This window comes from Piliocolobus tephrosceles, chromosome 5 (assembly GCF_002776525.5).
Source record: "Piliocolobus tephrosceles isolate RC106 chromosome 5, ASM277652v3, whole genome shotgun sequence".
NCBI lineage: Eukaryota > Metazoa > Chordata > Mammalia > Primates > Cercopithecidae > Piliocolobus > Piliocolobus tephrosceles.
This window is the reverse complement of record NC_045438.1, coordinates 144,054,321-144,079,488: the sequence shown is the minus strand read 5'-3', so window position 1 is coordinate 144,079,488 and position 25,168 is coordinate 144,054,321. Positions and strand designations below refer to the sequence as shown.

Genomic DNA, 25,168 nt, shown 5'->3' with positions numbered 1-25,168 from the left:
AGCCACACTCAGACTTTTCATCGATACTTCTGATCTGAAGATAGCTCCAAGAGATTACCTGGGAGACTTCATGTATATAATAGGACAATTTTTGTTCAGAGTGAAGTTTCACAGATTGTCCACAAGCTATTGTTTGTACTTCTGTCCCACTGAATGTCCAAGGAGAATCATTTGCAAACCACTGTTTGACTTTCAGGCTCCTTCATACCTATCTCCCTCTACTCAACAAAGAAGGGTATACAAGCATCTGGACCTTATTGAGTTATTGAGAAATCACTCTTCTGTGATTTTTCCCTATGCACGTTAGGCACATTTTGTATGCCTTTTTCTCCTACTAATCTGTTCATTCCAGCAACCTTCAGAGGGCAAAAGTGGGAGCTTTCCCTCTTGCTCCCTACACCAAGTTAAATTTAAATGTAAATTAAATGATTTGGGAATGGGTAACATACTCATTTCCAAACTGCAATTTTCATAGGTATGAAAATTCTCCACAAACTGCAAAGCCATGACACTCCAAGGGCCCAAGAACCTAGGTTGACGAGCTCACTTAATGCAAGTAAACGTGCTCCACCCATCTCCCAGCCCGCCTGCTCCCTCACTTTGGTACAGGTACAGGTACAGGTACAGGTACAGGTACCAGTAGGAACGCAAACGTCTATTGGCCACGGATTTAAGAGGCACGCCCACAGGTACCCTCCGAGCATGCGTGGGGAAGTAGTACGCAGGCGCGGCACGCCTCGCGCATGACTGATACAAAGCGTCCGCAGGTCGGTCGGTAGCGTCGGCCGAGTGCTGCGGCCGGGGCAGCCACCGTCGGGCATGAAGAATTGGGTTCTGGGTGCTGCCTGCTCCTCGCTCCGGCACCATGGAATGCCTGCGCAGTTTGCCCTGCCTCCTGCCCCGCGCGATGAGACTTCCCCGGCGGACGCTGTGTGCCCTGGCCTTGGACTTGACCTCTGTGGCGCGTCCCGTTGCTGCCTGCGGCCGCGCAGCCGACTTGGTTGGAAGGAGCCGGGCGGCGCAACTTTGCGGGCCGGGCCGGCTCCGCGTGGCAGGTACAGCCCTTACCCGACCACAGCTTCGGGACGGTGGTCTTGCAGTGACCTTACGCTGCTGCCCCAGCCACCCGGCGCGGCGCGCCTGTTGCTCTGCGCCCTGCGCAGACCTGGGCCTCCCGTGTGTCCTGTGAGCTTGCACAGGCCCGCGGGCGGAGCTGCGCCCGACTAGCTCAGAATGCGACCTTGCTATGTGCGCTGTGCCCTGCTGGGGTCCGAGCGGCCAACCCTCTGCCTTCTCCCCCACCGCCCTTGCTGCAGATTATATAACCATAGGAACAACCTAGGAATCGTTTGTAGACCGTGATCACGTTAGTTAACAACCCGCTTAAGTGCACTTGTGAGAGGTTTTCTTGTGTGTTGTTTTTGAGACAGGGTCTTACTATGTTGCCCAGGCTGGACTCAAACTCCTTGCCTCAAGCCTAACGCATTAGCCTCGCAAAGCGCTGGGATTACAGGCATGAGCCACCACACCTGGCCGAGAGGTGTTTTTAAACAAGGCTTTCATCCGTTCCGAAGTCATAAGTATTAATATTAATTTATCTTCCTTTTCTTCCTTACGGACACATTTATACAGTTGTCGAGTTGCGCAGGGATTGGGAACGCACATGGAAGTGAGGCTGAAGACTGAGTTGCTTCTGAGAACGGCTTGACTTTATTTTCAACTACAGTACTGTATAAGTAAACAGGAGATCGGATTGAGAAAAAAGAATCTTATTTACTGTTTATTTTTACACCAAATGTTGAAGCATGGTGAAAAGTTAAGATTTTCACAAATGTGAGTGCAAATATATGAGGAATAAAAGGTATTGAAATGAATGACTTTATCAAGAATATAGCAGTGTCCTCAAATATGTTTTCTCAGTTGTGCTCTCAAAAGCCTCCCAAAGTAACTCCTCGTCATCACCTGGTTCTCCACTTATTGGAGAGTCTTTCTAAGTTGGGTTACATGCTCTGCACCCTCCATTGATAATGCTTAGGAATCCAGTTTCAGCAAGTTGGAGGAAACTTTGAGGACAAGCATTGACGTTCAGAATCTCAATCCCGGTTACACTCTATCTAATTTGTGACATTAAAACATTGAAAGCCATTTGTAATCAGCAAATGACTTTTACCTTTATTCATCTTACCCTTATAGTGATAATTTGTATTTTGTAAAAGGGAAATGAAACTTCAGATATTAACAAATTACAAGAATCATTACATGTATGTAGTGGAAAAAAGATCAGAAGTAGGATTTTTTTCTACAGTCTCTGGAGTCAGTGTAATTACTTTGGAAGCATAAAACAGTGTCCTCTGTCAGTCATTAAATGTACTTGATTATACTTCAGCGTTCACTTCGACTCAGTCTAGTCACATATTTTAAATAGACTAATTTTCAAATAAAGATTTGTCCTCCTTCCAGCTCAGTGGGGGTGTTTCGTAAGTATTCACTATAAAGAATATCTGTAGAAAAGAAGTAAAATCAATAGATTTCATAGTTTATGAGCCAGTCAAATAATGCTGATACTGGAATGCTTGAAAGATCAAGTGGCACTTAGGACTTATGTTTTCTAAAATGTATCTACTACCAAATGCGCATGAAGAGCCTTTTATGAAAAAAGGAAGACCAGACATTTTCTTAAATCTCAGAACACGATGTTGCACATTCGTTCATCCAACTTTGAGATATCAGTAATAATTAGAAAGGTAAAAGGGTGATTGGAATCCATCAGTTATTTTAATGCCTCACCTAAGCCATTACTTTTGAAAATCATTCCCTGCCAAACCTAAGATAATCACCAACAAATATTAAAATTAACAAGAGTATTTCTTCTTAAAATATTTAAAAATGATAAAATAGTCTGAAGGCCTCCACATACTATGAGAGTTGTATTTTAGCTCTATGTGAATCATATAACCACAGGAATTCTCTTAATTTATTCTTCAGGTGAAGTGCACCGGTTAAGAACTTCTGATGTCTCTCAAGCCACTTTAGCCAGTGTAGCCCCAGTATTTACTGTGGTGAGTATGTACAATACATTGGAAATCGTACAGAAAATGCTTCCCATACTTACTAACTCATTGGACCGTTGGCCAAGATACTACTTATTTTGAGTTTTATAATCGCTATAGTTACATGTCATGGCTGTTGTGCCTGGCCAGTGACCTGAGTGCCTGCTAGATTTGCTTAACAATTATCTTGAACTTTGCTAATGACTGCACCTCCCCTTTTAATACTAGAACAGGTCAATCACAATTCAGAGCCATAAAGAGGCTTGAACCTGTGTTCTGCAAGATAATACGCAGGCGGAAGCATCTTGAAGGCAGCAGAGTGTAGTATTTAAAAGTGCATGCTTTGAAAGGTCATGATCTCTGTAACTTTTCTCTGAAATGGTTGGGGAGTGGGAGTGAGGGGGGAAATAAATGAATAAGATAATGTATCACACACACATATTTTTAGAGAAAGAGAAGGCCGTTGGGGCAAAATTTTAACAAAGGTGACTAGGTGAAAGCTCTATGGGAATTGGTTGTAATATTCTTGCAGCTTCTTTGTAGGCTTTTGTTTTTTTCAAAAAAAAAAAAAAAAAAGCTTGATAAAGACGTGTGCCGGCCGGGTGCGGTGGCTCACACCTGTAATCCCAGCACTTTGGGAGGCCGAGGCGGGTGGATCACGAGGTCAGGAGACCATCCTGGCTAACACCGGGGTTTCACCCTGTCTCTACTAAAAATACAAACCGGGCGAGGTGGCGGGCGCCTGTAGTTCCAGCTACTCGGGAGGCTGAGGCAGGAGAATGGCGTGAACCCGGGAGGTGGAGCTTGCCGTGAGCCTAGATCATGCCACTGCACTCCAGCCTGGGCAACAGAGTGAGACTCCGTCTCAAAAAAAAAAAAAGATGTGCCTATCTGAGCCAGACTTCCTAAATTCCAGTCTCACTCTGCCTCTTATTGACTAGGTGGCCTTGCACAAGTTAGGATAACATCTTTGTGCCTTAGTTTTCTCATCTGAAAACTGAGCATAACCTACCGCATAGAATTGTTACGAGGATTAAATTAACTCATATATCGAAAGCCCTTAAACTAGTACCTCACATATAGTAAGCCCCAAATACATTTCATTAGGATTATTTAGGCTTGTTAACGTAAGAGCTTTTCTTTATAAACTATACAGAACGAAATAACCCCCAGAATTGCGTTTAAAAGTTACCACTGTTATTCATTGTTCTGGAAGAGTTGGCCAATTTAGTTAAGAATACAAAATCAGGACCAGGTGAGGTGGCTCAGAGACTACAAAAAGAATACAAAATCAGGGCCAGGCGAGGTGGATTACAGGTGGCCTGTAATCCCAGCACTTTGGGAGGCTGAGGCAGCCGTTTGAGGTCAGGAGTTTGAGACCAGCCTGACCAACATGCTGAAACGCCATCTCTACTAAAAAACAAAAAAATTAGCCAGGTGTGGTGGTGCATGCCTGTAGTCCCAGTTACTCAGGAGGTTGAGGCAGGAGAATCACTTGAACCTGGGAGGTGGAGGTTGCAGTGAGCCAAGATTGTGCCACTGTACTCCAGCCTGGGCAACAGAGCAAGACTCTGTCTCAAAAAAAAAAAAAAAAGAATGCAAAGTCAAACGTCAAATATTGAAAGTTCTTTGCAGGTGAAATAATTTCAAAGAACACTTAAATTCATGAAGCTATGGAATCTGAGAAAGAAAAAGAAATTTGTGCATTTGAAATAGTTTAAAAAGTGAGCTGGTTACAAAGTAAATATTTTTTTCATTATAATTTGTATGATTTAAAAAAATTTTTTAAGTTCCATTAAAGAAAAAAGCGTACATATAAATATTGAGATGCAAAAATATTCCGCATATGTTGCTACTTTGGAAGGAGGGAGACTGCAAAGCAGTATGTATAACATTAGTATGTTTTATTAGGAAAATGTTTGGAAGGATATTCAGTGAAATATTATCACAGTTTTCTCTAAAACTTGTCATTTCAGGTGATTAATATAGTTTTATTTTACATATATTCATTTTCAAATTTTCTGCAGTGGGTTTATGTATTTGTGACATATAAGGATGAAAGCTAGACTATTACACAAATATAAAGCTTTCTTTGATATAAATTTTCCTTTAGTGTTCTGTGGAACTTATATATTCATATTAATTTTATCTTTGCTGATGAGAAGCAAGATAAAATATATAAATTGTGAGTTTTTATTTTGTGATTAACACAGCATGTATATTTCCATGGTAATAACCCAAGACCTATATTGTACTTATTATGTTAGAGTGTCTTTCTGAAATGTGTCTGTCATAGTAAGTAGTACAGCTCAGCACATAGTGATTCATTAAATGTTTCACATCTTCAAACTTGACTGTGGATAAACATCACTGAAAAATACTCCCCTACTTTACAGGAAATAGGTGCATTTTCTATATCAAATCCTGTCTTCAGACTATCAGAAGAGGTTCTGTAAATCTTTATTGATTCTGCACCACCCACCAAAGATACTTTAGCTTCATGTAGACATTTAGATTCACAAGGCAGGCCATACTTGGTCCCAGTCTACTCAGAAGGATAAGGGACAAGAGAAACAACAAGGTAGTGTTAGGTGTTTCCTCTTCAAAACAAGTCTTTGCAGCCATCCAGGGGTTTCTCTGGTCCTCTGAGTGATCGCTCAGTGACAAGGAGGTAAGATTCTCAAAGGTGGATGTGAGATTCACCTTGGCTCGAATCCCCATGCCCCATAGTGACAGTATCCCTTGTAACCGTCACAGAGGCACAGCGTCCAGGATTCTGGTGGGGAACATGGCCACAAGAGCCACCACAGTCAGGAAAGGGCAAAGAGAGCTATTGCTTTTCACCTGATAACTGTAATTTGTTCATCTTCCCAGTCCAGTGCAGTCTACCAGTCAATGGTCATTTTTACCATAAGGATTGTTACCTAGTAACAACACAACTAATACTCCTTTATCAAACTTTCTAGAGGAACCAAGATAGAAAGTTAAACCCAGATCTGATTTTTCCTAGCAAAGGAAAAAAGGAATTTTTAAAAACCCTTAACTCATAACTGGATTTAATCTAAAGAAGGTCAGTAATGGTTTATATTTGCATTTCAACATTTTGGGGATACTACTCACAATACCATAAATTCCTAACTAAATTAACAATACCGTAAGTAGCATTCTAATTTGAAAGAAAATAATAATTTGTTTTATTCTCTATTTTCAGACAAAATTTGACAAACAGGGAAATGTTACTTCTTTTGGTGAGTATCTGATTAGCATTCTAAATCATTTTTTTAAACAATGAGTGAATCTGATAGAAATCAAGAAATTGTAGGATTTTGAGTAGAATATTCTCTGTATATACAGGTGTGTTGAAAGAGATCTTTCTTCAGCATTTGTCTGTCAGTCTTAATTGGAGCTGGCAGTACTCAGACTGTGTGTATTCTTCCAGAATTATTTTCTTCTAGCAGGAGCCACTTTTCGCTCTAACAGGCTGTTGAAGGAATATTTGGGAGAGAGAGGCTGGTGTAGAGCTGCAGCCCAGGGACACACTCTTTCTCTTTTGTCTCTCTTGTTAGTGTCCCTTTCACTGCCCGCATTCATTCCCCTGAAGCATGTTTAAGGCAGAGTCAGATAATACCACTGACATTGCAGTGGGTGACAAAAGGTGGACAGGGACATGTCACTGCATGGCAGCCATATGGAATTCTGCTGCTGATGGCTGTCTGTGGACAGCTACTTTAAAAAGTGAGACTAGGCATTACTTCACTATGTGACTTCAGATGTGAGTTTCAGCTCTCCCCGAGAATGAATGTCTCAGGTAATAAATTCAGTTCTTCTCATTTTTGTCTTAGTCCAAGAACAAAGACAATCAAGCTTATCTGTTCACATATATAAAATACTGAAGATGATGTTGTAGTAAAAATAGAAAATGTAGTTGTGTACAGTTTATATTTAAGAAAGATAACCTGTCTTTAGAGCTGGAAATTTATAGGTTCTAATGATGCATAGTTGTGGTTTCTATATTAGTCTCAAGGGACTTCTAAGTAGTGAGAAATTTATGAGGTATAGATAAGAAAATCATTAGTTTGACGGTATTTAGCCCACGTATGTTTTCTAGGTAAAAATGGATATTAAGATTTAATTTTAGTTTTTGTTTCTGGTAGTAACCAAAAATTATCTTGATGGCGGTGGGAGGACTACTTTGATGGAAAAATCTAAGCCATTTAATGTATTTGGTTTAGCCCTCTCTGTTTATTTCTTTTATAGAAAAGAAGAAAACTGAATTATACCAAGAGTTAGGTCTTCAAGCCAGAGATTTGAGGTTTCAGCATGTAATGAGTATCACAGTCAGAAACAATAGGATTATCATGAGAATGGAGGTAAAATATTTTATTTTCATCTGTGTTTCTCCAATACAATCTTATAAAAGTTACCTTCTAACTATCTTTTTTTTTTTTTTTTTTTTTTGAGACAGAGTCTCACTCTGTCACCCAGGCTGGAGTGCAGTGGCGCGATCTCCACTCACTGCAAGCTCCACCTCCCAGGTTCACACCATTATCCTGCCTCAGCCTCCCAGGTAGCTGGGACTACAGGCGCCCGCCACTGCGCCCGGCTAATTTTTTGTATTTTTAGTAGAGACGGGGTTTCACCTTTTTAGCCAGGATGATCTCGATCTCCTGACCTCGTGATCCGCCTGCCTCGGCCTCCCAGAGTGCTAGGATTACAGGTGTGAGCCACTGCGCCCGGCCTGCCTTCTGACTATCTTGATCAGTATCTAGGTTAAAAGTAATTTTGGAATAAAAGTAGCTACATGAAACATAGGATATTTTATAGCTTTATGCTAGTATGAGTAGAACTCATTTTACATGGATTATATGTACATGTTCAATAGGAATAACACTGCTGTATTTTAAGTTGAAAAACCTCTGACTGTGGTGTTCATTCTTACTGTTGGGATTTACTCTCTAGTTCTGGAAACTATAAGAATCCTGATTTGTAACAGATATATTTCCAATTGTGTACAGTTACATGTAATTATAACATAACCTGAGCTACCAAAAACATATTCTGGCTTTCTAAGTAGCACAGGAATACATGTTAAATTTTATAGCCTTTCTTTATTTATTTATTTTGAGATGGAGTTTTGCTGTTGTTGCCCAGGCTGGAGTGCAATGGTGCAATCTTCATTCACCACAACCTCTGCCTCCCAGGTTCAAGCAATTCACCTGCCTTGGCCTTCTGAATAGCTGGGATTTCAGACATGAGCCACCACACCTGGCTAATTTTGTATTTTTAGTAGACACGGGGTTTCTCCATGTTGGTCAGGCTGTCTCAAACTCCCGACCTCAGGTGATCCACCCGCCTCTGCCTCCCAAAGTGCTGGGATTACAGGCGTAAACCACTGGGCCTGGCCAATTTAAATTTTTTTAATGGAAGACTTTCCGAAATATATTGTATTTTCCCCTACCTATTCAGAGCACGCCAAATATAATTTGACTTTCTTTAGTGATTCAGAGTTAATGTGGATATCAGTTATTTTGGTGGGCTAATGTTTAAGTTCAAAAATAGATGAAGAGACACAGGACTCAATGGTATTGGCCTTGTAGTGGATATGAGACTTTCTTTCTTCAAAGAGTCTTTGATAGCAGATTTTTGTTCATTTTTCTAGAATTAATCAAAATAATTAAAAATGGGCCAGGAGTGGTGGCATGTGCCTTTAGTCCCAGCTACTCAGGAGGCTGAATTGGGAGGGTCACCTGAGACCAGGAGTTTGTGACCAGCCTGAGCAATGCAGCAAGATCCCATCTCTAAAAATAAATAAGTAAATAAGAAATACTTTATCAAAAATGGAAGCAGTCTTCTCCCAAGTGATTTTCTCCAGAAGTATTCTTTACTCTTGGAAGCAGTAGCTAGCATTCTTCAAAACAGTGTCTCTTTCATGGAGAGGCAGACAGGTATGTGAAAAAGCAAATTTAGCAGAGTGATAATTATATAATCTAACTGGTGGGTATATGGTGTTAACTGCAATCTTTGAACTTTTCTGTATAAAAATTTTCATGAGGCTGGGTGTGGTGGCTCACACCTGTAATCCCAGCACTTTGGGAGTCCGAGGAGGGTGGATCACCTGAGGTCGGGAGTTCAAGACCAGCCTGACCAACATGGTGAAACCCCGTCTCTACTAAAAAATACAAAAATTAGCCGGGCATGGTGGCAGGTGCCTGTAATTCCAGCTACTCAGGAGGCTGAGGCAGGAGAATAGCTTGAACCCTGAAGATGGAGGCTGCAGTGAGCTGAGATTGCACCATTGCACTCAAGCCTGGGTGACAGAGCAAGACTCTCATCTCAAAAAAAAAAAAAAAAAATTCATGATAGAATGTTGGAAAAATGTAAAAGTAGAAAATTATCTCTAATTTCTATATCACTGATAAAGTGGCTACCTTTATCTACTTTTAACATAAAAGATACCAGTATTTTAGAAAAAACTCTAATTTCATACTGTTCTAAATTAGAGTAGTAAGGCTATGTTTTATCTTAATTTCAGATTTGGTTTATATGCTTTAGTGCTGGTTTAGAAAGGAAATTTCAATTTGTGCCAAACTAATTATGATTAAACTAAATCTTTTCTAAAAGTCTACTCAATACCTGACTTTTATGAAGACTTTATTTTCTTTTTTTTTTTCTCAAAAAAGAAAGACGGAGTCTCGCTCTGTCGCCAGGCTGGAGTGCAGTGGCGTGATCTCAGCTCACTGCAACCTCCGCCTCCCAGGTTCAAGCGATTCTCCTGCCTCAGCCTCTAAAGTAGCTGGCACTACAGGTGCAGGCCACCACGCCCAGCTAATTTTTGTATTTTTACTAGAAATGGGGTTTCATCATGTTGGCCAGGATGGTCTCGATCTCTTGACCTCATGGTCCACCTTCCTCAGCCTCCAAAAGTGATGGGATTACAGGTGTGAGCCACCATGCCCAGCTTTCTGTTTTTGTTTTTTTCCATGATTACCCCAGAAGTCTTAGTAAATATATAAATTATGTGAATAATTCCAATTTTATTGAGAGTGAGTTAGCAGTATCCAGACATTTACTTTTTAAGTTTCCTTTCTCTTGAAAAAAAAAAAACCTTGATTTTTTTGAAAAACAAAATGAACACTGATTTAGTTTAGTCTTAATCCAAAATTAGTAAAGTATTAAACCATATTTTATGAATGTTTTTTTCCTATAGCTCTACAATTTGCGCATATATATGTTTGTATACATATGTATGTATATACATGCATGTGTTATATATACACTTACATATTTATGTGTTTTTTGTTTGTTTGTTTGTTTTTTAAACAGTATTTGAAAGCTGTGATAACTCCGGAGTGTCTTCTGATATTAGATTATCGTAATTTAAACTTAGAGCAATGGCTGTTCCGGGAACTCCCTTCACAGTTGTCTGGAGAGGGTCAACTCGTTACATACCCTTTACCTTTTGAGTTTAGAGCTATAGAAGCACTCCTGCAATATTGGGTAAGTCTGTTTTTATTTAGCTTTTTGGGTTTATTCTGATTTTGAAATGTCATTGAGTGGGAAGACAAGTTGGGGTATTGTTTCAATGGCATGTCCCCTGACCACATCCTGCCCCGGAGGAAGTCATCTCTAAGGCTCTTACATGGAGATATCACTTAATTCTTGTACTTTATGACCCAATCAAATAGAACTAAATACTCTAGGGGTTTAAGTGCATTCTATTTTGTTCTCTAAGACTGTGTATATTATGAAAATGCTTTACATGTGATACGTATTTTATATCATTTCATCAAGTCATTTTTCGATTTGTTTGTATGGTCCTTTGTTTGAGTCAGGGAAATGATGCATCTTTTTGAGACCTCGATTGACATAGGAATCACGCCCAGTTCTTCCAGTGACTCCTCCTTTGAGAGTCCTTAGATGTCTGAGACTCCTATCAGGCTCTGAACAAGGGTGGTTCTCTGCTTTCCTGACCCCACAAATCTTTCGTTATCTTTTCTTCCCCGTTAGTCAGGATAATACTGTTCAGGAACTGGCTACATGCAAGAGTTGGTGCTGGGAGCATACAAACCAGAGTGGGAGGAGGAGAAGAGGGTAGAGAGGACATGAGGTGCCTTGGGTTGGGTGAACCTGGCACACTTCTCTTTTGTCTGCCTTGCTCTGAAAGAATAGATGGCTACACTTCCTGCTCGGGGTAATGAGCACCAGCTAGCACCAGCCAGGGAGATGGTGAGTAGTGGGAGCCCAGTTACCAAGCAGGGGGAAAGCAGAAGATAGAAAGATGTAAACAGTAGTAAGTGATGGGCTCCACAGGCTGGGTAAGCTTTCAGGAGCTCATGCTGTTAGGAGAAAGGTGGGATCTCAAAGGGAGCAGGAGGGGGAGGAGAGGGGCTGGGCTGACATGGGTCTCCTGCCTGGAGATTGGCTGTGAGAAGAACAGAGAGGGAGTTCAGGATGTCTGCTGGGATACACGTTCTTCTTCCTTTAAATGGGGTCCCAGGAAGATTCCCTTATGAAACAACACTACATAGAAGCAAGACCAGCTGCCACTCAAAAAGGATAAGTTTTCGAACAAGGGAAAGCTCCCCAGACCCACCTGAGGGACCAAGACATACCATGAGTAGATATGCCTCACAAATACCCTATCTGTGACCCTCAGCAGCCTCCCCAACCACTACCTGAGTCCACACCTTGCTGAGCAGAGGGTTCAATACCTCTTAGATTAAAAAATGTGGTCTGCCTATTTGGCTGTCCAGCCTTCCCTCCCACCCAAGGACTTCTTAACCCAGAAGCAGTTCCTCTGGAGACGCACGAAATAGACAACATGTCAGGAGAGCACTGTGACTCTGGACTCCTTTCCAAATTTAAAAAAATCTTAGTTTCACAGTAATTGTGCTTCTGAGATAAAGACTATATGCTGTAATTTACGTCATCAGTTTTACCGCCTGATTTAGTTAGTATATGCTATTTGCCAACTAGTATGGAAGTGTTTCAGTATTTTAATAACTATATAGCAGGATTAGTGCATACCTGCTGAATATCAAACCATACTTGCGTCAACCTAAATAGTGTATTTTTGACTTTACTCTCATATGTTTATGTTTTAAAGCTCAAGTTTTTATTTTCAAAGAGCTTTGCAGGAATTTTGAACCATATTCTGTATACGGAGAACACAGGTATTACTGAAAGCTTGTGTTTTAATAATAGAATAGCAGATTTTATTTTACTTAATCCCTCATTACTTCATAATGAGTGTCTATAGGAGAAAGACTCTTGTGAGAGTTCCTTGTCAGCCAAATCTGTGCCTAATGATAACATCACACATGGTTCTTTGAACCCAGAAGATGTAGTTTTTGAATCATCTGGAATAGGCATTCTAGAGTTGACTATGTTCTGAAATGTTACCAGCATTTCAAGCTACTACAGATTTCTGTATTTAATCAGAGGATTCGCTGATCCTGAATATTCTAAAAAGATTGTTTTAATTCTTATGAAAGGTCATGTTGTTATCTAGATCAACACCCTTCAGGGGAAACTTAGCATTTTGCAGCCACTGATCCTTGAGACCTTAGACGCTTTGGTGGACCCCAAACATTCTTCTGTAGACAGAAGCAAACTGCACATTCTACTACAGAATGGCAAAAGGTAAATATGGATGATGTATCACATTGGGAGTTGGAGACAAATATCTTAAAATCAATTATTAACATTGTGTTTCATAACTTTTTTTAAAGTATGAAAGTAACCTGGGTGGGAAGTTGAGCTAAAAGGAGCACACAATCTAATGTTTGTTGAAAAGATACTTTGCATGAAATGTTATGTAAGGCTCTTTTCCGTATGTGATCTCATCTCATCACCTAGTTAATAGTTGATGTTGTCCTCATTTTGAAGAGAGAAAACTGAGGTTTGAGTAACTTTCCCAAATTTATGTGGCTAGTAAATGGCAGATCTAAATCCAAATTCAAAGTCCATGTTGTTCTTTTTCTTTAAAATCATAATGCCTTCCAGAATTTAATAACAGTATTTTATATGTATCATAAATAGAATGAACATGCTCTCAGGAGTTGTACTCCCGAAATCCCTTCAATAATTAACATTTAAAATTCTTGAATCAGTAGTTTCTTGTCCAAAAATATTGGAGTGTTTTTATCAGTTAAGAGTAACTAGTCTGTTCTATATTATCACTGCCACATTGATTAAGAATAAAACTAATTCCCAAACCAAAAATCTTAAATTCACAAGCAATTTATGTTTCTGAGATAAATAATGTATGAGGAAATTTATATCACTGATAATTTGACCAATTAATTTAGATTTGGTTTGGGTTTTTTGTGGGTTTTTTTGAGACACGGTTTCACTCTGTTGCCCAGGCTGGAATGCAGTGGTGCAGTCTCAGCTTACTGCAGCCTTAACCTGCTGGGCTTCAGCGATCCTTCCACCTCCACCACCCAAGTAGCTGGGACTACAGGCACACGCCACCGTGCCCAGCTAATTTTCTGAATTTTTTTGTAAGATAAGATCTCACTGTGTTGTCCAGGAGGGTCTCAAACTCCTGAGCTCAAGCAGTCCTCCTGCCTTGGCCTCCCAAAGTGCTAGGATTACAGGCGTGACACCACTCCTGGCCAAATTGATTCTTAATTTGCCTGGTAAATACTCACCCTTTTTTTTTTTTTAATAAGTCATTGTTTAACATGAATGTATAAGATAATATATTTGATAAGATACTCTAAAAACTATTATGAAATGTTTTTAGAAGTTTATTCTATTGATCATTTTTGTGTATCTATTCTTATAGTCTATCAGAGTTAGAAACAGATATTAAAATTTTCAAAGAGTCAATTTTGGAGATCTTGGATGAGGAAGAGTTGCTAGAAGAGCTCTGTCTATCAAAATGGAGCGACCCGCAAGTCTTGTAAGTATATAATTATACTTTGTTATTTCCTTAAATATTTTGCCTTTTCCACTTCAAGGTGATTTTTCATTACAGAATATAACATTTTTCTGGACTAGAGAATATAGAGATTTTCATCCCCAGTTTCCAGATAATTTCCCCAGATAGAATATCGTATCTAATTCAATGTAATTATATGAGTATGCATACTGCATACCCAACACTGCTGACGTGCAGTGAATATAAACACAGTTACCTTTATATTCAAGGGACTGACCACCAGATTGGCACATACATCTACCAAAATAACTTACCTAGGAAGCAAAGTGAGAGAGACATTTACATGGGGGAGGGAACAAGTAGGGTAAATACATGAGTGCAGCATTTAACATGAATTATGTAAGTTCAGTCTCATGAAAATGTTATAAACCTTTTGTCTTTTATGAATTGAGAAATTGTTTATGCTTCTTGTGCACACTCCAGCTAAGTGTTTACTTTTAAATACCCAAATATTTTGTTTCTGTCTTTCTAGAGCAATATCAGAAATTAATACACCTTTGTAATGAGTGTAGTTTCCACAGTCTGTACAGATTTTCTTAAAGCACTTTGAAAAATTGGTTATTTATATCCTGATAAGGAAATAATAAGATAAAGGGGGCGATATAACATTTGGTAGACAGCAGATAGGTATGGTAGCAGAAACTCCCGTTTGCTCTGCTTAGGCCAGTCTTTCCGCCTGTCTCTAATATGCTTTATGAAACAAGGACCTCTTCAGAGGACTTCGTTCCTCCTTATCCTTCCTGGTAGGGTAGGGGAGCAAAGTGGTTATTGATATCATTCAAAAACATTTTCTTTATATGAAATCACATTATGGACACACCTCAAAAGGAACACACACCTCAAAAGGAAATGGTCTTGATATTTTTAGTTGTGGATTTTCTTTTACCCGACAGTGGTACTGGATTTGCACTAATTCATCTGCATTCACATATCTGGATTTTCCTGTTATTGGCAGCATGTATCCACATAAAAATCTCTTGGATTGGGGCCATGTAATACAGTGACACCAACTAGTCTACATAAGGATGGAACCTCTGTCCTCAATCTGTAAAGTGTTTAGGATCAGTTGACATAGCTACTTACAGATTGGCCACAACTATAGAAAAGACAAAGGCAGCCGGACGCTGTGGCTCATGCCTGTAATCCCAGCACTTTGGGAGGCTGAGGTGGGCAGATCACAAGGTCAGGAGTTTGAGACCAGCCTGTCCAATATGGTGAAACCCCATCTCTATTGAAAATACAAAAATTAGCCGGACGTGATGGCACGTGCCTGTAGTCCCAGCTACTGGGGAGGCTGAGGCAGAAGAATTGCTTGAACCTGGGAGGCAGAGGTTGCAGTGAGCCGAGATCGCGCCACTGCATTCCAGCCTGGGAGCAGAGCGAAACTCCATCTCAAAAAAAAAAAAAAAGGCAAGACAAAGGCTAGCTTGTCCACTGGTAGCTGAATGCTATATACTAATTTAGGAAGTTTTTGTTACTAAGGATATGATACATACTTTGGGGTATGTTAATTATTTTCTCTTTTAATTGAAGTGAAAAGAGCAGTGCTGGGATTGACCATGCAGAAGAGATGGAGTTGCTGTTGGAAAACTACTACCGATTGGCTGACGATCTCTCCAATGCAGCTCGGGAGCTTAGGGTGCTGATTGATGATTCACAAAGTATTATTTTCATCAATCTGGACAGGTAAGAAAGCATTATATAAAACAGTAAGTTTTATAAAATAATTATAAGATAAAGTTTTTAAGGAAATATCATTTTGTGAGGAATTATGCCATCATTAACATCTTTACTACATTAAAGTCTTTTTTTTTTTTTTTTTTTTTTTTTTTTTTTTGATGTGTAGGTTTCATCCATGTGGTCTGTAGTAGATTTGATGAATGTGCTCTGTATAGTTAGTGGGCCCTTCTAATCTGAATAGGTGTTCTCCTCTCCAGCCACCGAAACGTGATGATGAGGTTGAATCTACAGCTGACCATGGGAACCTTCTCTCTTTCGCTCTTTGGACTAATGGGAGTTGCTTTTGGAATGAATTTGGAATCTTCCCTTGAAGAGGTGAGAATGTATTATTATTTCTAAAACTTGAGGGGTTTTGGCCGGGCGCAGTGACTCACGCCTGTAATCCCAGCACTTTGGGAGGCCAGGGCAGGCAGATCATTTTAGGTCGGGAGTTCGAGACCAGCCTGACCAACATGGTAAAACCCCATCTCTACTAAAAATACAAAAATTAGGTGGGCATGGTGCCGCACACCTGTAATCCCAGCCACTCGGGAGGCCGAGGCATAAGAATCGCTTGAATCAGGGAGACGGAGGTTGTAGTGAGCCAAGATTGCGCCACTGCACTGCATCCTTGGTGAAGAGCAACAAAAAAAGGAGGCAGATTTCTGCTCAGTAAGTGACATGCGTCTCCATCAGTGATAGCTGATGAGTTGTGTAACAGGCTGTCTTTGAAGAAGTGAGCTCTTAATCACTGGAGCCAATGATAACCAACTAACAGCATCGCTGTAAATGTGATTCCTTCCTTGTGAGAGATTACATTTAAATTCTGTGATTCTGTACATCAACTAAAAACAGTGTGCTGCAAAAGTATTACCATTCTGAAAATGTTGAGGAAGAATGTTATTCTAAGTCTGAGGTTCCCAAACTTTCTTGGATCACGATGCCCTTAGTGTCTTAGTAATTTTTTCACAGTATCCATAGACAAAAAGTTTCCTTTGTTATATTACAGATTCTTTTGTGTTATTTCCCTTGAAACTTTAAAATATTCTGAGGTGCTGTGGTGCCCCGGGCACATCAGCTCACAGTTTGAGAACTGTGGATATAAGCAAAGACCTTAAATTGCGTGTCCTCTAGCATCGTGACTATTAAGATTTGTATGCACATAACAAAGGCTGGAAAGAAACACAAAGTAAAAGCAGTACATTTGGCATATAGATGATTTTAAAATATTTAAAACCTTTTAAATCATGCTCTTCTGATTTATTTTGTGGGTATCAAGGCACTTGTTTCTTAGTTCCTTTCGATGGGAAAGAGCTGTACAAATAACATAAGGCTTTCAAACTCTGGGACAGTAACAGTTCCGGGAATCTTCTAAGGAACCTTACATTTTGCGATTGAAATGAACTGTGTGTTCTCTTTTAGGACCACAGAATTTTTTGGCTGATTACAGGGATTATGTTCATGGGAAGTGGCCTCATCTGGAGGCGCCTGCTTTCATTCCTTGGACGACAGCTGGAAGCTCCATTGCCTCCTATGGTATGAAGGATATGGTTCACAGCAGTACTGCGGAAGGGTTATGGTCATGGGCCCTGAAGTCAGAGCGCCTGGGCTTAAGTTGTCACAGGCACTATGACCCTTGCAAGTTGCTTTCTCAAACCTCCCTCAGTTTCCTTATCTGTCTGTTAAGTCGGTATTACCTGCTTCATAGGGTTATGGGAAGAATTGAGATAATATGTGTAAAGCACTTACTAGCAATAAATACGTTAGAAATATAATTTCTGTAGAACTCTCTGACAAACATACATTTAAACAGATGTTAGTAATTCTGGTGTAAGGTTCTGTCATAACCAAATGGAAATATAGGAAACATGTATAATGTTTTCATAAGAAAAGATAGAAAACTCACCTCCATTTTCTTTGTACTTGAAGACACCACTGGAATAAATACTTAAGACACTGATACTGCTTATAGTCCTTTCTTCATTGAGTAGTTACGTAATATATCATTTTACTAGTGACTTTTCTTTTAAAAAGATACTAAAATTAATATTTCTGCTTTATTTAGATGGCCTCTTTACCTAAAAAGACTCTTCTGGCAGATAGAAGCATGGAATTGAAAAACAGCCTCAGGCTGGATGGACTTGGATCAGGAAGGAGCATCCTAACAAACCGTTAGGAACAGCCCCGTGGATACTGAAGTTTTTCTTATGGTAGTCACAGGAAACTTCTGATACTGTTTTTATTGTTTTCTTGTATAGAGTCATACACTTGAAAAAAATTAATGTTTGAAAACAAAAATATTTTGGCAGTCACAATACCAGAACTGGATTGCATTTCCAGAATTCTGAGTTAAAGAAACAAAGTTATTTGCTTTGTAAAAGGCCAAAATTCTATTTCCTACAAACTTTAAATGCTGTTTTTATAGATGTGGTAAGAGGTAACACAAGCACAGACAGTTGTATAGAGTTTATTTAATTTATACATATCAAGAAAAGTGCAATTTCATGCTGAATGAAGCATAGGAACTTGACAAGCCCATAGGTAGCTATAGGTCTTAGTATAGGGAATTATGTTCAGATGAATTTCCTGATTCTCAGGTGACTAAAAAGCTAGCATTCTATGTATTAACCTTACAACAAACTCTGGAAGTTTGAGCTTTAAAAACCAAACTTAGACATAACCTTATTTTCTTGTATTTGCCCCCTTTTTTAAATAAAAGGTGAATAAAAAATAATATCACCATTGTATGGATGCCTAATCAAGATTTCACGTTCTCAACCCCTGAGACTAGTTTTCTTTGCTCTCTGTAATTAGAGCCTTTGGAAGTAAAGTTGAAAGGAAGTATTTCCATTCTGTTACTGTTTTGTAGCACTTTGTCCATTTATTGATTTTTAAAGTAGATTTTTAGATAGCACCCTTGCCCTGCCCCAAAAAGAAAAATGTGTATTGCCCTGCTAATCTATACGCCTACACCTCAGAAGCTGACAGATGAGCTTCCTACAACATGAGGGTGAGTAAATGTTAGAACTGTGATATCTTCTCATTTCCACAGAGACGGGGGTTTAAAACAAATGGCTAATATTTGTAAGCCTGAAAGCTGCCATCCTCTTTAACATCCTACCTACCTTTTAAAATGTTTTCTGGAGGTTAAATACAGTTATGTACTAGAACGTTAAGCCTCCCAAAGTAGTGTGCATGGAAGATTCTAGAGTGTCCAGCTCTTGCACTACAAATGTGATAATAACAAAATAAATACGCTTACCCTGATATTGAGGGTACATGATTACCCTAATGTGATGTCATATGAGGAAGTTTAAGAGTCCATTTTTCAGGTGGTTTGGTGATTGATAGGAATAAAAATGTTACTCCCATAGCCGATTTGGAAGAAAACAGATGAAGTACAAGTAAGGTTTCCCCATTCCTGTGTGTGGTCATGGGAAGCCATTAGAGGGAAGCTGGAGAACAGAATGGCACAGAACAGGCTGGGCTAGACTCGAGCATGCAGTGGCCCCTGTGCACCAACCACACTGTGGGTCAGGAACATGCGTCATGGTGTGCTTGTTGGAGTGTGAACATACAGCACCCTCTAGCGTTATGAATCTCTTAGGATTTTTAAGATTATATTTGATAATACTTAGATTTCACAGGGTACCCTTTTGGCACACCTCAGAGCACACTGCTGCTATTTTAGGTCTTATCACTGTAAAATACATAATAAGTACTACTTAACTGTGACATGAAGAATTGGAATCCCAGAGGGCAACATTTGATTTGACTAAGATCAGGCAAAAGATAGAATTTTGGTCATTTTTCCTTGCAGTTTTATTGACTTAGTTTATGAGCTTGGGTAAAATAATTTTTTGATGAATCATGTCAATAAAAGGAAAAATAATGTAACTACCTCATAAGTCTGATAAAGGGAAGTTGCTAGTGGTTTACAGAATTCCTGAAGGTGGTTATATCAAGTATGATTTCAAAATGTCAACTAGTTCCACTTTTGTGATTGCAGGAGTCTTCTTAAAGTTCTCATAAATAATAAATCAGCTTACGCCAAAAATATATGAAGTTCCTTGGTTTTAAATTTTGAACTAAAATGGACTGAGCACATTAATTACTGTTTGAAAGTGGGTACCAAACACTGGGTTACATGAGTGAGCAATCAGATCACCTGTCGAGCATGTCGAGTACAGGGTGTGGTACCCTCTTTGTCTTTGGAAGGCCCCTAAACAAATGTGGGCACAACAGGTGTCATTTGAGGATGCTCGTAACACTTTATTCTTCATGAACATAGACTGATAAGCAGCACTAACTAATTTTATATTAAAAAGCTATTTATTTTGCTGAGTTATTCCAAGAGTTGTATACAGCTTTACTGTTTGGAACTGCAATATTAAAGTTGCACTTTGGATTTAGGACTTACTCTCATTACTTTAGTAATACCTACAGAGGTGAGCTAATGGATGGTACACAGAGTAGGAACTGCAGAGACCCCAGTTTTGTCCCCACTCCATCTTCAAATAATTTTGATCTCTTAGGTCTGTGATACAAAGGTATAAAACAATTCCTATCTTGAAGCCTTGAGAAAAGCTGTTACATATACACAGATAGTAGAAAGACAGAAAATGCAAATATGTAAATGTCTTCTGATATCTTGAAATAAAGATAAATTTGAATTAAACTTGTATAAGTTCAGATTTATGTTAATGAGAAATTATAACCCTACAAGGTAAGGTCTTTACATTTTAGTTATTAAGCAGAATCAATGCTTAAAACTATAGTTAATACTTAGTGGAATGAAAATTTAATCCACATATCAGGATAATATGTGTCCTGCATATTAATAGACTGTCATGCATTAATTTTTTCCTGTATGCCAGGTTTTTTACATACCTGCCGTATCAGTTGACCTTTTACAGTAGGAGTATAATTTACATTGTTTTTGACAGTGGGGTTAGCGTGGTTAAATGTCCTATAAACTTGAAAGGAAGCTTCCATTTTTGTGGGTCTTAACCTCCACCTGGTGCTTGCTATTGGGTGTATTCAGGCATTGAGAAAAATGTAAATCGTGAGGTAAATAATGGTCATGTTTAAGCACAGGCCTCATTTAGTGAAGCATAAAAACACACTTTATATAAATGCATCTGTCTAATGAAAAGATCCAGTACTGAGAAAAACATCCCTTTACTGAAGTGTCGTGTTAGAGTCTGCTCTACCAAACTGCTCAACTCATAAATGAATACAACTAAGTAATTTCGGTCTCTTAAAAATAATCATCCTTTTAATGAAAAGTAACTCTTCAGACAGGTTGGGCTACCAAAAATTGTACCTAAATGAAACCAAATGGCGCTTCCTTGTGCTTTTGCTGTGCCGTAGGTTACTATGCAGCCAGCACATGTACCTCTTAAAGAAAAATGAGGTCATCCTGAGAGTGACCCAGGGATGCTCTCTAGGGATGTGCCTGTTGATGTTCTTGTGACCTTCCCACTCTTCAGCTGGGTTCCTCTTCCTGTCCCCTTTTCACCAATCTCTACTCTGCCTTGAGAGAAGCTGAGAGGAGACGGGCTCTTCTCATTTGTTATTTTCTCCTGCTTTTAGTATCATCTTACCAGTAGCAGAAGAAAGGTTCTTCCCAATTTAACACAAAATAAACTAGTTACTGTTTATAGATAATGCCCGCTAATATTTACTGCAACTGAAACCCTATGATACATTCCTTTCCCTTAAATGTGCCACACTGCAGGACTGGCAAATGAAATCCATCCTATGAAAAACAGCCCAGGAACAAGTGAGGCCAAGGCCTGCTTTCCTCTCCAGCCCTTACAGTAGCCTGTGGCTCAGGCCACATTTTTCCTCTAGTTCTTTTGGCACAAGTTGTAATCTAATGCGACAAAGGTCTCTCATGAGATGGCTTAAAACTAAGCAGTGTCACTAGGCTCTTTAGGTGTTAGACCAACCCACCCTACAAAAGCATTGGAGGGCACAGAAGGGTGTTATTCTTGGTTTTTGTATTTGGCCTTCACTATATAAATGCTGAAAAGGCATTAATCCTTATTAAGAAAGGATTATTGGCTGGGTCCTGTGGCTCATGCATGTAATCCCAGCACTTTGGGAGGTCAAGGTGGGCAGATACCTGAGGTCAGGAGTTTTGAGACCAGCTTGACCAACATGGTGAAACTCCGTCTCTAAAAAAAATACAAAAATTAGCCGGGCGTAGTGTTTGCACCTGTTGTCCCAGCTGCTTGGGAGGCTGAGGCAGGAGAATCACTCGAACCTGGGAAGCGGAGGTTGCAGTGAGCTGAGATCACATCACTGTACTCCACCCTGGGCAACACAGCAAGACTCCGTCTCAAAAAAAAAAAAAGACTATCATCCTTAGCAAACTAACACATGACACAGGAACAGAAATCCAAATACAGCATGTTCTCGTAAGTGGGAGCTAAGTTATAAAAACTTACGAGCACAAAGAAAACAACAGACACTAGGGTCTACTTGAGGAGGGAAGGGGGTAGGAGGAGGGGAGGAGCAGAAAAGATAAACCTTCACATGTACCCCTGAACCTAAAATAAAAGTTAAAAAGGACTAAGTCACAAGTGATTTGGAATGTGAGGTCATCTCTCACCCCCATACTTTTCTCTGTACTATTTTTCCTCCCTCAGTTTTTCTCTGTATACTATGCTTTCTATTATACATTGATTGGCATGGGCCACCAATCTGTTAAGTTCAATTTTGTTTGTAACTTTTAAGTTCAGGGGTACATGCACAGGAAGTGCAGGTTACATACGTAAAGGTGTGTCATGGGGGTTTGTTACACAGATTATTTCATCGCCCTAAGTATCCATTAGTCATTTTTCCTGATCTCTCCCTCCTCCCACCTTACGTCCTCTCATAGGCCCCAGTGTGTGTTGTTTCCCTCTATGTGTCCACATGTTCTCATCTAGCTCCCACTTACAAGTGAGAACATGCAGTATTTGGTTTTCTGTTCCTGCATTAGTTTATGAAGGTTAATGGCCTTCAGCTCCATCCATGTCCCTGCAAAGGGCATGATCTTGCTCTTTTTTTATGGCTGCACAATTCTTTTTTTAAAAAAGGATGTTTTTAGGAGGAATTGTGTACAGAGATTGTTCTAACAGATAACCACAGAGGGACCTTTCCAGCCACTGGAAAGACATTCAAGAGGAAGGGGAAATAGGTGGTACAGCAGGTCTGACTATAGGCAAAAAGTTAGGAGAGAAGAAAGGTTTAGATGCAAAGGGAGCGAGGAAATAAACTGCGGAAGGCAACGTGAATGAGCAGTGTGTGTCTGATATTTCACATACTCCTGGTGCAGTCATATATTTACTATGTCAGATTTCCAGAAAGTGTGGCTGTTGGTGTGTGTCTCTACTCCCAGGAGCCCCACATCTATCTGCCACAGCTCCACTGGATGTGCCACTTTGTCCATCAAAATGCTCACCGTGGATGTGATTCAGCATGAGAGAGGTGGGCAGAGTGGGGAAACGCAGCGAGAGCTTCAATCTGAGCCAAAGCTATAGACGTGAAGTGCCCCGGAAAGTCGGGCTCCCAAAGAACTCCTTCCAGCAGCAATGACGACTTGATTCTGTAGGGGACAAATGACAGACAGAATTCATGGCTCATTCGTAACATCTGTTGAGTTCCTACTGTAGTCCAGGCATCGTGCTATGCTCTAGAAATACAAAGATGAATAAGACACTGGCCAGATCCCCTGCCCCTGGCTTAAACTCAAATGCCACTTTCCCTTCGTTTGCAGACCACTTTCTCACATCTGTAGGTTCTGAAGATCACAGCTAAGGACACTCACCCCAATCCCTATTTTGGCACATAAACCATAAAGGAGAAGTACGGCAGTACATGCTTAGTTCTGGTACAATGTGGAAAACATATCTTGAATAATAAGGAGTTCCCCCAGAAACTGGCTTTGCCAGTGTGTTTAGCGCACCTCCCACCTACCCTGCTGCTTAAAACATTTTAGGACCCATCTTTCAGAATTGCCTTCAAAACTTGCTACAAGTTTTTAAAACATTTTCTTCTTTTTTGAGACAAAGTTGTGCCCTGTCACCCAGGCTGGAGTGCAGTGACGCGATCTCGGCTCACTGCAACCTCTGCTTCCTAGGTTCAAGCAATTCTCATGTCTCAGCCTCCCGAGTAGCGGGGATTACAGGCATGTGCCACCACGTCTGGATAATTTTTGTATTTTTAGTAGAGACGAGGTCTCGCCACGTTGCCCATGCTGGTCTCGAACTCCCGACCTCAAGTGATCCACCCGCCTTGGCTTCCCAAAGCTGAAGTTACACGTGTGAGCCACCATGCCTGGGTCTTTAAACATTTTCAGTGGTGGCAAATCTTCATACTCCAAGGTTGGATTTGATTTGTGGAAACTGACAAAAGTTATTCTGAACCAAAGCTGGCCCATGAGGTACGGGTGATCAAACTGGCTGACAGTATTTTGGTCAGAGCAGGGTATGACAGTTTCTTATTTAATTTTGAAAACTACTCATGAAATCCAGAAATAATAATCATAGCTAAAATTTGTTAAGGTGTTACCATGGGTCAAACACTATGCTTAGCCCTGTGCTTATCTTATCCCTTAATACCCCAGTGTCAATTAACAGGGAAAATCTACACTTAAGAAAATGGAATCAAACGGTAATTTATTCTCCCTCTCTTTCCCAATTTATGGAATTACACATTTACTGAATTTGCCTGGCCTTCGGCTTCTGTTTTGTCAGAGTCTAGTCATTTTTCCAGATGCAGCTCCGGGCCCATAATCTCTGCAGGCCCTTCCCTGACTCCACCAGCAGAGACTTCCGCTGCCGTTGCTGTCTGACCTCCTTTGGCTCGTGGTCATCATATACCAACCTGGATGGTCTTGTGGGCCTGCTGTATTTTCCCATCTAGACTACAAGCACGTGGGGCTGGGACCGTGTCTCAGGTTTATTTGTCTGTCTCACAGGTGCCTGATACAACACTACTCACTACACACTCAGTTACCGCTTTGCTGAGGCTCCTGAGCTGATGGAACGCAGCCCTGTGAGAAGTTTCAGAACTGAATCCTAATTCTAGTTTGTTACGACTAATTTCATCACTGAATGCTCTTATGCCACAGAAAGGAAGGAGTCTTCAGAACATAACTTGTACCCAAATCTCAGAAAAAGGCCACTCTGCTCCTCCTGATTGTCAATGCCCATTTTTGAAACATAACATCTAATTTATCTTTACGCCCAGAGTGCTCAAAAACGCCCCCAAGCTCAGGGATGTGCTGGAAAAGTGAAGTAATTTTAACACCAACCCAGGTGAACAATAATTAGGAAGGTGCATTTGCATTGTTTTACAAACAGGAATAAAATACAAATTACTTTTACATAATCGGTATATACCACTACTCTCAATTGATGTAAGTTATAGTTGATATATGTATAGTTTGTATTATAAT

General features: G+C 40.0%; 2 protein-coding genes across 3 annotated transcripts in view; one reads left to right on the top strand and one right to left on the bottom strand.

Moving 5' to 3' along the window:
• The first annotated feature begins 726 nt into the window (after positions 1 to 726).
• MRS2 (magnesium transporter MRS2) lies at positions 727 to 20,395 on the top strand. 2 transcript variants are annotated; one of them, XM_023209756.2, is made up of 12 exons: positions 727 to 1,055; positions 2,986 to 3,059; positions 6,262 to 6,298; positions 7,308 to 7,420; positions 8,923 to 8,995; positions 10,438 to 10,547; positions 12,562 to 12,692; positions 13,843 to 13,959; positions 15,532 to 15,684; positions 15,936 to 16,053; positions 17,140 to 17,253; positions 17,783 to 20,395. In XM_023209756.2, exons 1-12 carry the CDS (start codon positions 866 to 868, stop codon positions 17,891 to 17,893), a joined length of 1,341 nt encoding a protein of 446 aa, XP_023065524.1. In that variant the 5' UTR covers positions 727 to 865; the 3' UTR covers positions 17,894 to 20,395. The 2 variants fall into 2 exon arrangements, with proteins under 2 accessions (XP_023065524.1, XP_023065523.1); XM_023209755.3 differs by lacking the exon at positions 8,923 to 8,995 and having other exon boundaries at positions 10,374 to 10,547.
• The window catches only part of GPLD1 (glycosylphosphatidylinositol specific phospholipase D1), a 62,834-nt gene continuing 57,758 nt past the window's right edge, over positions 20,093 to 25,168 (bottom strand). The window contains exon 25 of the mRNA XM_023209753.3: positions 20,093 to 23,314. Coding sequence (XP_023065521.1) covers positions 23,228 to 23,314 — 87 coding nt within the window. The 3' untranslated portion in view covers positions 20,093 to 23,227. The remainder of the gene's footprint in view (positions 23,315 to 25,168) is intronic.

Coding starts and splice junctions, on each gene's coding strand:
- MRS2 (XM_023209756.2), top strand. CDS start 866: ATGGAATGCCTGCGCAGTTTGCCCTGCCTCCTGCCCCGCGCGATGAGA. Junction 3,060..6,261: donor TAGCCCCAGTATTTACTGTG/GTGAGTATGTAC, acceptor CTCTATTTTCAG/ACAAAATTTGACAAACAGGG. Junction 8,996..10,437: donor TTTCATGGAGAGGCAGACAG/GTATGTGAAAAA, acceptor ATTTAAACTTAG/AGCAATGGCTGTTCCGGGAA.